This window comes from Microtus pennsylvanicus, chromosome 18 (genome assembly GCF_037038515.1).
Source record: "Microtus pennsylvanicus isolate mMicPen1 chromosome 18, mMicPen1.hap1, whole genome shotgun sequence".
NCBI classification, from domain to species: Eukaryota; Metazoa; Chordata; class Mammalia; order Rodentia; family Cricetidae; genus Microtus; species Microtus pennsylvanicus.
The window spans coordinates 21753871-21766098 of NC_134596.1; the positions used below are offsets into that span (position 1 = coordinate 21753871).

At 41.6% G+C, this 12228-nt stretch overlaps 1 protein-coding gene across 3 annotated transcripts in view; it reads right to left on the minus strand.

Moving 5' to 3' along the window:
• Mctp2 (multiple C2 and transmembrane domain containing 2) overlaps window positions 1–12228 on the minus strand; it is a 223919-nt gene that overhangs the window by 92986 nt on the left and 118705 nt on the right. For all 3 annotated transcript variants that reach the window (XM_075952326.1, XM_075952327.1, XM_075952328.1), the window contains 2 exons: window positions 6774–6876; window positions 5024–5126 (listed from right to left, as the gene is read on the minus strand). In XM_075952326.1, the coding sequence (XP_075808441.1) occupies window positions 5024–5126; window positions 6774–6876 (206 nt within the window). The remainder of the gene's footprint in view (window positions 1–5023; window positions 5127–6773; window positions 6877–12228) is intronic.

Genomic DNA, 12228 nt, shown 5'->3' on the forward strand with positions numbered 1-12228 from the left:
ATTTTAAGTGCACTGTGACTTACCTCACTGTGCGGAATAGTTTTGTGTCAACTTGACCCAAGCTAGAGTCATTTGGAAAATGGGAATCTTAGTTGATAAAATGCCCCCCCACCAGACTGGCTCGTGGGCAAGCCAGCAGGGCATTTTCTTAATTAGTGATTGATGTTGGCTGAGCCAACTCAAGGTGGGTGGTGCTATCCCTGGCATGGTGGGCACCGGTACTATAAGAAAACAGGCTGAGCAAGTCATGAGGAGCAAACCAGTAAGCCGTATTTCTCCAGTTCCTAACTCCAGCTTCCTACCCTGTTTGGGTTCCTTCTCTGACTCCCCTTGGTGATGGGCTGTGATGTGGAACTGCAAGCTAAAATAAGCCCATTTCTCTCCAAGTTCCTTTTGTTCCTGGTGTTTTATCGTCACACCATCAGAAACCTGAAGTACAACACTACCCAGTGGGGAGTGGAACTTTAGTTCAGGACTTCGGTATAGCGAAGACAATAGCACAAAATTACCCCCATTCATTTAGGAATATGTTGTTCACTACAAGTTTTTGTCATATGGTCCGAGCATTGAACCTAGGACCTTCTCCATGGTAGGCAAGGGTTCCATCATTGAAGTCTATCCCCAGTTCTACTTTTATGCTGAGTCAGGATCTCCCTATAGGGACAGGACTGGCAATAATTCACTCTGCATCCCATTGAGTTCATGACTCCCCTGCCTCCATCTCCTAAGTTTCTGGGATTATGGACCCGTGCTACCAGACCAAACTAACAGAAGGCATCACTGAGTAGAGTTTTCCTTCTTTTGTAAAATGACTACTAAGTGCTGCAGGCTCTTCTCTCCTAATTCTTTCCCACAATGAAAAATAAAAGAAGGCATCAGCCCATTTCCTAAGAAATACAAAAAATAAAACTGGAGCATATTCTTTGTTAATTCTTGGATATTTAAGAAATCTTCTGGGATCTTCTCACACCATGGTTCTAGTGGGGTGTTCTAGAGTCGCCGCCTCTATTCAAAACCCATCCTGGATTCCTGCTAACAGAAGATCCAATGCCCTTCTACACACCCCCGACTCTCACACTGGGGCCCAGCGCCTCCTTCTTCCCACATGACCACTTCCCTGTACCTGCTTCACCTCCGATTTAGAGGACTTCCCTGTTCATCCAGCAGTTACAATCAAAACGCTACTCCTTCCGGAGCCAGTGCAAACCCCTGCTTCTCAATGTCTTCTCAAACTTTAAACCATGTATCTCATAGCATCTCTTTCCTTTCCTGTGGCATGGGTGGTTTTCCGTTATCTGTGCCGAATGGAAAGATATCTCCCTAGGAGTCTAACACTTTTGCCGTGTCTCTCTTGCCAGCCCTAACTGCACACATATCACAGTTGTGCAAACACATCCTTAGCATTCCTTATGGCTTGATGCATGATGGGAGTTCACTATGGCTATCTAAGAAACTCCGGGGAGCTCAGACTCCAAGATGAGGGTGTCTACAATAAAAACTTGCTTACTAAACTGCTATAGTACAGGGTCACTAATTTGTAAATGGCCAAAAATAATTTTAAAAAAGTAAGCTGTTAGAAAATTAATGATTTACCATAGCAACCATGCTGAGCTTGTTAGCTATGCATCCTGCAAGAGATATAAACTAAAGAAAAATGCATTCACCTAAAGCAGTCATATCTTTTAAACAAAGCCTCCCAAGTACAGGTCAGTATTATTTGATAATAGAACAATAAATTAAATAATTATTGGATTATAATTTTCAGTTACAGTGAGAGTCGTGACATTTAGAAATCACATTTATAATCTGCATTCTATTAGAAAATAAATTAATTTGAAAAGGTCAATTTGTTGCAAGTGGACCACCTGATGTCAAGGAGACACAGATCTACACTAGGCTTTGGTCATTTCGCCAAACCATCAGTCAAGGAATTAAAATTAATCTCAATCAAATCAATTGCATGGACAGCAGCAGCAGAACCGGCCACTCAGTGCCATGCCAGCGTCCCCAAGGTAACTAAGAGGATTACACCCTTGGCCAGGTTGCTATGCAAGGCAGAGACTGCTAAACTGGAGCATTCTCCTGGTTGTTCCACATGTTATTTGTATTTAAAACAAATAAATAATGTGTCCTGCTAGGTTTATGTCAATTTGATATAGTTTGGAGTCATTTGGGGAAAAGGAACCTCAGTTGGGAAAATGCTCTAACCAGAGTCTTGATTGATGACTGATGATTGATGTGGGAGGAACCAGCTCACTGTAGACAATGCCCTCCCATGGCTGGTGGTCCTGGATGCTGTAAGCAAGCAGGCTGAGGAAGCCATGAGGAGAAAGCCAGTAAGTAGCACCCCTCTGGTGGCTTCTGCTTCAGTTCTGCCTCCAGGTTTCTGCCTTGAGTTTCTGTCCCCATTTTTCCTTAGCCATGGACCAAAATGCACAACTCTAAGTTAAAATAAAAGCCATCCCCCCTGTCCCTCAGTTGCTTTTGGCTATGGTGTGTTATAACAACAATAGAAACTCTAAATAATACAGGAAGTAAATTGCAATTCCCCATTCCTCACCTAGGAAAAGCTCAACCTCTTTAGAGGCTCTCGGGGTATGGCAAGGCTCGCCACTACCCTGCACTGTGTCCCTTTCTGTTGCATAGGCCTCTGTTCTCTGTCCCCTGTATTCCATCTACACTGACCTCTCAGCCATCTCTGGATGTTGACAGGTAAAGTTCATTCTCTGAACAAACCTTTGAACATAAATCCTTCTCTGAAAATTCCCCCAATACTTATATTGCTTGCTGTGTCACCTCCTTGAATTCCTACTTTAATGTCCCCTTTCGTGTGCAACCAGAACCATGTAGCCATGGAGAACTGAGGTTCTTGTCCCTAGATTCTTGATGTACAAGTCATGGATATTTATCATGCAACACTGGATATTAATTTCATTTTAGTCATCTTTCTGTATCTTCGTCTCAAAGAAAATATGATATAAACAACAAGGGAAGAGGGTACTTCCTGTGGTCAGCATTAGAGCCCTGTTAGCTAAAACTGCCTGCAACACAGTGAAATTTCATCAGCCTCTGCTAAACAAATGAATGAACAATAGACCCTGGTACAGCTTGTTTCTGTATTGCAAAACTCAACTGTGGAGCTCGGCCTGTGATTAAAGTGGGTTTAAGTAAGGTATGCCTTTCACATAATTTTCTACTTGGCGAGGGATGTTTTGAAAAATGAATCCATTAGTTGGGTTCAGTTGTTGCCTCCATGAGGGAGTCCACCCCCTTCAGTCCTTTTGTCCATGTCTAGGGTTACCTTTAGTCTTTACTAAGGTAGAGAGAAACATGTGCTACTGTCACCGAGAAAATCCAGGAATCTGCTGGGCACCCCAAAATGCATGGGATGCATACAAGTAAGTGTTCTGACTCTAAGGGTCAATTCCTTAGGACTGGATGGTACTGATCCAGCTGGCCATCCTGTCTTAGGTCTGGGGAGAAGGGAGGGAGGGAGGGAGGGACAAAGACAAGGAGTGACTGGGGGACTAAAGTAAGTAAGCAAAGACAATTTCTATCGAGGAAAAAAATTGTAGGAAGTTTTATCACCAAAGGAAAAAAAAAAGATCAAGGGCTTCTAAACTATCCTAGTGTGTTCACTGCCAATGAATAAAATACACTGAAGATTAATCCATTCAAAAGTGTAAGGGGGAGGAAGGGAGGGAGGGAGAGAGAGAGGGAAGGAGGGAGGAAGATAAAGAGAGAAAGCGAGAGGGAAAGAGAGAAAGAGAGAGTGGGAGAGAAATAAAGAGATTACTCTCTCTGCTCACATACACACATACTGAATTGTTATGGATGGATGTTTGGGCTTTGTACCATCCCTCTTTAGACGTCTTTTAAAGTGTGTCCCATATTCCTGCTACATGTATTCTTGCAGGAATATCTGCCAGAGCTGTAATAAAAAAGTGGAGGAAAATCCCAGATTGCCATCTCCTCTCCATGAGCACTGCCGCCTGCCATGGAGGGCTCAGAGCATGTGGCGGGGGCAGGCTGCAGCAGCCAGCAGCTGCTGCCTGCGTTCTCTTGGAGGAGCATCAGGGATATGAGAACTTGGGGAGAAATTAACCAAGTGATCAAAAGCAGATGAAAAGATATTAAGAGGGTACAGTGTTCCCCTCCCTGTAAACATTATGAGAGCAAGATGAAGCTTGTGGTTAGATCACAGAGTACACAACTCACAAAAAATGTACAAATAGCTCTGAAAAAAAAAGTATGAGAGAAGAAATATATTTTGGTGACCCCATAATGACTGTATAACCAATTTTACAAATGGTTGGAAAACTGAAATGCTTGCCTCTAACAAGTTCATTTGATACATATTAATGTCCCATCAAAAGGGAAAAGGGGGGTATTAAATAATAAATAAATAAAAGAGTAATTGATGGGCCACCTTTTCTCCTTCACCTTGTAAAGGTATTCAGGGATGCTTTCTCTACTGCATAATTTTTAGCATTCTTTTTCATTCTCTTTTCTTCTTTGCTGACCTTAATTTGATTATTGAAATACTCTTGATTTTCCAAGGGAAATCTTTATTTTCTTCTACCAAAAAATATTTGAAGTCTGAAAGCATCCATAACAGACAGAACATTGGGGAGAAAGGATCTTTAGGAGAACTGCACACAAGTGCGCAGTCACCAACAATTAATGTTGAGTGAAGCGGACCAGGAGGAAGTCAAAGGAAATCAGTGCGTATTCCTCATTTCATCTGCGGGAAATCTGACGAGAGAGCTGCGCTCCTTGAAATCAGACCGAAATCGCCATTCTGAGACGGAGTGAAGTCTGAGAGTGTATTGAAAGATTAGCCAAGATGTCTGGTTGATTAAATAAATATTAGACTCACACAGAAAAGGCCATGTCTCTTTGTATCTAAAGTACAAAATATAAATGCTACTTTCCATTGGAGCTCCATGACTGTCGAAGATAAAATTACTCTAGACCACAGTAACTCTGATTTACAAATTGTTGATGAATGGAGAGGACTTACAGATAGCAAGGGGATGGCCACTTTTCCGAGAAAATCCGGGGCTTTATCTCCATCCTCATCAAACACCGTCACTTCCAAAACATCGTGGATATCCTTAATAGGGCTAAAAGCGGAAATATCAGGTATTATACACAAAAACACACAGGTGACGTCTGCTCCATGAAGATCTGAAAACACTTGCACTAATTAAGCCTGTGTGTCCTCGGGGCATAAAACTACCATTTAATTAAACCCCCCAAATTAAATCAAACTGACTATTCCCAAACCTTCCATCATGGAAAATTCAGATGTGCACATACTGAAGGAAGTCAACTTTCTTCCTGTGGCGTTTTCCACACACATGTACACTCAAGGGTGATACTCTTAAAGAAACAGGAATTTTTAAAAAGAAGAAGAAGAAAAGAAAAAAGAGAGAGAAATCAGAGGAGAAAGGAGAGGGGCTGCAAAGTCACCCTGCGATGGGGAAAAGCAAAAATCATCTTTGGAATTGATGAAGAAAAAATATGAGGGACCAGTGAGATGGCTCAGGGGTTAAAAGCATTTACTGCTCTCCCAGAGGACCCAGGTTCAGTTCCCAACACCCACACTGCATCTCCCTCCTGCCTGTAACCATAGATCCAAGGGATTCCACCCCTTTTCTAGCCTCTGTGGTCTTCCGAATGCACATGCGACACATAGAAGCTCACACAGGCATACACACTTACATGCATACTTAACATGCATACATAGACAAACATAAAAATAAGCAAATCAAGATTTTTTAATACATTTCTTAAAAAGAAAATCAGATAAAATTATTAGATGAGGTACATAGAAAGCCTTTTCTAATTGAAACGTAAAGTACCAAAAGCCCCACACATGATTGTAGGAACACTTTTTCTTTGTCTTGAGCAGAAACCAAGTACCACTGACAATAAAAAATAGTGCCAAGGCTTTTGCCAAAATCCCTTGTACCTGGCAGTTGGCTGATGTGTCTGTCTCTAGGTGGTTTGCTTCTGCTAGACCTTTGAGGGACTTCCTATGAATACAATCAATTGCACTGGAGGCAATTCTGACTCTTTCTACTCATACACACAGACTAAGCAGTCTGTTTAGAGGGGGCAAAGCATCATCAACTCACCCAAGGTCAATGGGGGGGGGTCTCCTTTTAACTGTCAGGTACCTTAAATCTAAGGCAAACTAAGAAACTAAATACATGCAGCTTCCTGGATGCCCACGTTTGATGAGATATACAGGGCAGTCCAAAGGAGCCAGTCATTCGAATTGAAGGGATTATTAATACCAGGAGTCATTGAAAGTCTTTAAGAATTCACAGATAATCTGCATTTTTCAAAAGATTCTGACAGAATACAAATCTTCATGCATTTAAGATAGTATCATAACATGTAAGTGCTTAGAATTTAAGACAAGACTCCATTTGTAACTTTTCTTAACCCAGAAATAGATTAGTCTGGACATCTAGAAGCTTCTATCTATCCACAGATTAATTTAGTTACTAAGAGACCTATTTTATAAATGTCCCTGAGCAGTCCCTTACAGTTCTAAATGGTCTCTTCTATTATTAAGCCATACTATAAAATAAAAGGATAAAAGGTTTTTGGAGAAAAAAAAACAATAAAATACGCTCTTTGCACATAAAACTGAGTGGAAAAGTTCCCCTCAAGAGCCCCCAGTCTGCCCCACAGACATCAGGGATAATTGTTCTCTAAGTTAAAGCTGCTCCTTGGATCCCAGGGCATCACACACTTACAATGTGAAAACTTTGTTCCACTCAGGATTGAGGGTTTTGTAAATGGTGTGTGTCTGAAGTCGGTCGTTGCCCAACTCCAGCAGGCAGAAAGGATCACTCTTCCCTGGAAAGAGAACACAGACAACCATCAAAGACCAATGAGTCTCACAAGGGACACGGCAAATCGAGCCAAAGCTGGATGCTTTCACAATAAACTTGTGAGAACGGAGAGAAACAGAGGGCTGGGAGGCTGTGCTCTCAGCAGGTTTTCTGGATCCACATTTGAGAATTCAGAAAGTGAGGGAAGCCCATGAATGTTCAGTCTTTAACTTATCAAGGGATCCGGATCAATGACACCAGAATTTTTACTCTGAACACTAATGACCACAGCTCTCACAGGAGGGTGCACCAGGCCTGCATGTGGAAGGGTCCTCAGTTCCTTGTGTGTCTTTAAACGGAACTCAATAGCAAAATAAAATAAAATTAACTCAATTAAAAAATAGTCCAAAGACTATTAAAAGGCATTCAAAGCACCAAACGTGAATATTCAACATCACTCCTCTTCAGGAAAAGAATAATCAAAGCCACGATGATAGAGCATCTCACCCCTGTGAGAAAGCTGCAGTCAAGCAGGCAGCAATGGGGCTGGAGATGGATTGAGCGAGAAAGCATTTAGCACATACAAAGCCCTGTGCTTTACTCCTAGTACTTCAAGAAAACAGAAACAAGGGGAAATATAACAAATACCATAAATATATGAAGGAAAGGAAGTCTTAGAGGATAGTGGGACAATCAGTAAAGCCATTATGGATAAACAGGGTTCTTTTTAAAGCCACACATAGATCTATCACCTGGCAGCAATTCTCTTTTCACACACACACACACACACACACACACACACACACACACACACACACACATATAGGGGTGGGTAGGTGTGCATGTGTATGTGCATATATACATATATATCCAATATATATCCATATATATATATATATATCCAAGAAAAATGGTTTCAGCCTCTATAGCATAGTGTCTCTCCCAGTATTCCTCATAATAGCCAAAAACACAGACAACATAGGTGTCTACCCAAGCATAGGAGGAAATGTGCTACACACAGACAACAAAATTAGAACCAGTCCTAAGGAAGATTAAACTATTAAAAGGATTAAACCATGTCATTTGCAGCAACACAGATGAGCCTGCAGGATAATATATTATGAAAGTCAGTCACAGAAAAAATAAACACTGCAGGGTCTCATTCATAGACAGGATAGATAGAATAGATAAGATAGATAGATAGATAGATAGATAGATAGATAGATAGATAGATAAGATAGAATAGATAGATGATAGATAGATGATGATAGATAGATAGATAGATAGATAGATAGATAGATAGATAGATAGATAGGTGATAGAATAGATAGATAGATAGATAGATAGATAGATAGATAGATAGATAGATAGATACATGATAGCTAGAATAGATAGATAGATAGATAGATGATAGATAGATAGATAGAATAGATAGATAGATACATGATAGCTAGAATAGATAGATAGATAGATGATAGATAGATAGATAGATAGATAGATAGATAGATAGATAGATAGATAGATAGATAGATTAGATAGAATCATGAAGAGAGAGCTGGAGAGCTGGTTCATGAGTTAAGATCATTGTGGTTCAATTCCCAGCACCCACACGGCAGCTTACAACCATCTCTGGTTCCAAGAGATCTGATAGCATCTTCTGGCTTCCACAGGTAGCAGGCAAGCAATGGTGCAAAGGCATGCATCAGGAAAACAGTGATACATACAAAAAATAAAAAGAAATGTCAAATATTTGGAAGACGTGTAGAGAAAGAGTGGTGACAACATGCTAGAGGAGGAAGAGGGAGGGGTGGGTGGAGAAAGAGTTATACACAAGTACAAGGTTAAGATTAAGGAGGAGCAAATGCTGGTGTTCTCTTATGTGGCATGCTGATTGCGGTTAATAATATTATATTGGATGTTTTAAAAGAGCTATAGGAAATGATTTTGGATCTTTATATACAAAGACAGGCTTGATGTATAAAATGACAGACATGGTACATGTGCTTGATTTAATTATGATACCATGACACACATACCAAAATACCACAATCTATAATGTTGCTATCATGTGCCAGTTAAAAGCAATGTACTTGAAATGTAACACTATCATCTTCCTAAATTTTCTTTAGGTCAACGCAGATAATAACTCTTCTATAATTGGAAACAAATGAAAACATTGACTTCCATTAGGCAATGAGAAGATAGACCAACAAAGTACAAAAAGGCTGGTTTGAACTAAGCCTCTACTCTAAGTGAATAAGTAGACATGATATACATTCCCAGTATGAGACCCCACATGCTAAAGTTTGTGATGCCATGAAACATTGAAAGTATAATTCAGGAAGTAAGGTCAGAGCTGATTTTTAACTTAAAATTTTCATCTCGTAGAGTTGGAAAGGATGAAAATTTGAGTTCAGGTCTCTAGAACTCACAAAAACGTAGGCAAGATGGGAGGCAGAGGTAAGAAAAATCCAGAAAGATTCTAAGTCAACTGGCCTGGTGTATAGTGGAAAATACCCAGGGAGACACAAAAACACAAAGACAGACAGACAGACAGACAGACAGACAGACAGACACACACACACACACACACACACACATATTCCCTGTCTAAAACGAGGTGGAAGATGATGACGGACATTCAACATTGAATTATGACCTTCATACACCTCTATGACATGTGAGTGTAGGTCCTTGCACATAGGTACATCATACAGGCACAAGCATGCACATACATACATGTACATACACACACAGTTGCTTCACACCTCACATCTTCTCCTTTTCCCTCCTATCTCCCTCTATCCTCCAAAAGAACACATACAAGAAACAAGGACACCTAAAATCCAGAATCTGCTTGACAACTTCCAAGTGAAAAGCCATTGCTTTTCACAGGGACAGGCAGGGAGGCCTAAGATTGGATCTGTCGGGGGAAGAAAGAATGGCTACAATGTCCATTTGACATTAGTGAGGCATGATACAGGGCTTAAAGACAGACGTCCCTCTAATAGGTATCTAGGACCTACCACAAAATGTACTCAGGCATGCTAAACGTTTAGCCAATGCTTCAGGCTGCTGAACATACATCTGATGTGGGAGTGTCATATATCAATCAGTGATGTGGGAGTGTCATATATCAATCTGTTGATTTCATTGATTAAGTAATAAACAAACTGCTTGGGCTCATAGCTTAGAACATAGGTGGGTGGAGTAAACAGAACAGAATGCTGGGAGGAAGAGGAAGTGAGGTAAGACACCTCAGAGAGACGCCATGCTCCCGGCTCCTGGGCAGACACACACGATGAAGCTCCGACCCAGGATGGACGTAGGCTAGAATCTTCCCGGTAAGCACACCTAGCTGTGCTACATAGAATATTAGAAATGGGCTAGTCCAGGTGCAAGAATTAGCCTAGAAGAGAATGGGCCAAGCAGTGTTTAAATGAATAGTTTGTGTGTTGTTATTTCGGGTAAAGCTAGCCGTGCGGAGCTAGTTGGGAACGCAGCCCACTGCAGCTCCTTCTACATACATCTAATTCTCTTTAGACACACTTAGGAGTGCTGAGGCCCTGCACATCCCCACAGAGTTTTACTTATCCCAGAGCCTGCACATGCGTATGATTAAAAAAAATTTTTTTTAAGTTCAAATGTAGAAGCATGGGACAGAGTTAGTATTAAACATGAGAGCCCCATTGCACTGACTCATGGCCTTGACAACTCAGGGCCCAAGAAGAAGCCTTTTAAAGGCAGTTCCATAATCTCAGTTGCCTGTAGAATAATGCATCCATGGGCAGAATGGAAGCATCACTGTCCTCAGCTGCAAGCAATGGGAAGGACCTGTATCCACTCCGCAGAAATATAATAATAATTAGATTAAAATTATTTTATACTAATATAAAATAAATATGTAAAAATAACACCATCGGGCTGTGAATTCTTGAAAAAGCCAGATAACCAAGCTAAAACTATATGTACTCTATCAACCAAGAGTACACATGCAAGAGACACCCTTCTCCCTGAGCGACACCTGAACTGGTCTCTGCTTCGCCAGGATTCTGGTACCAAGAAGTCATTCTTTCTCCTGACCTCTGACTGTGGCTATATCTGTTATCAATTCCGGCTCTTACACTTTCATGAATGAAAGTGGCTCTGACCTGCTTTATAAGCATGTGACACGTGGCAGCCCAAATACCGAAGGGGCACGCAAAATGCCACTGACACAGAAATCCACCAAGGCCCAATTTCGTTGACTTGTCGTCAGGTTCCTTTGGCAAGGCCTTCTGTAGAAGAAGTGCAAGCGGAACCTGCTGGGGCAGGAAGACGTGCATCCCCTTCAGCTCTGATGGGAAGGAAGATTCCAGCCCTGGATGACATGCTCAGGTGCAGCCGCAAACCCCCTCCCCAACCTGAGCTGAAACAGCTACTTAACCGTTTGTCAGACCATTAGTAGGTGTCAGCGCTGCTCCTCTAGGGGTGGCGCCATGACATGCCATCAGCGCTGGCTCTGGGGAGAGCACCTGACACATTTAATGAAAGCTCCGGGGTTAGTACACAGCAGGGCGGAGGCGCCACAGTCCTGCAGAGGCACAGGTGGGCTTGAGCTGTGCCCAGCTCTCAGAGCAGCAGCAGCCCTGTGCCTAGCTAATGAGGAGCACGCTCCTCTCCAGAACCCAGGAACTTTAGTCATGTGTCTCTGAGGAGCCTACTGCAACAACTCTCTGAAGGTAATTCAGTCAAAACTCATTAAAATGCTGCATTTATTAATATTGCAGTACGAACAGGCAGAGAGGGGGAAACAAAGACACGGTGCTTATAATTTGTGCGTACTTTGGATATTAGTTTCGTTCTCTTTCAAAGTTTCACAGGGGAGGGCTCTCTAAGATTTAAATGATGAATATTCAAATGGAGGACGATGCTCTCTCATAAAAATGGGCCATTCTAATATTTCCCAACGATACTAAGAGAATAATGCCAGACTAACTGAAATCCAGACACACTAAACCTTATTTTGCTGTCAAGCTCCTAGTCAACCTTCAGTTCAAGCAAATGCAGTCGTAACATTAGTGGCTCAGGTTCATGAAGAAGCATCAATCAAAAACTCTTATTTGGGGGCACCAACTTAAAATTCATTTCCATTCCTGAAACAGTAGGTTGAAATTTTTCATTTCAATACCTTTATTTGGATGCTACAGATGTCAGATATCGATATTTTGGGAGTAGTATCTGTCTTAGGCTTTCCATTGCTGTGACGAAACACCATGGCCAAAAGGCAAGTTGAGGGAAGAAGGGGTTTCTTTGGCTTACACTTCAGTTTTGCTGTTTGTCACTGAAGGAGGTCAGGACAGGAACTCAAACAGGACAGGGTCCCAGAGATAGGAGC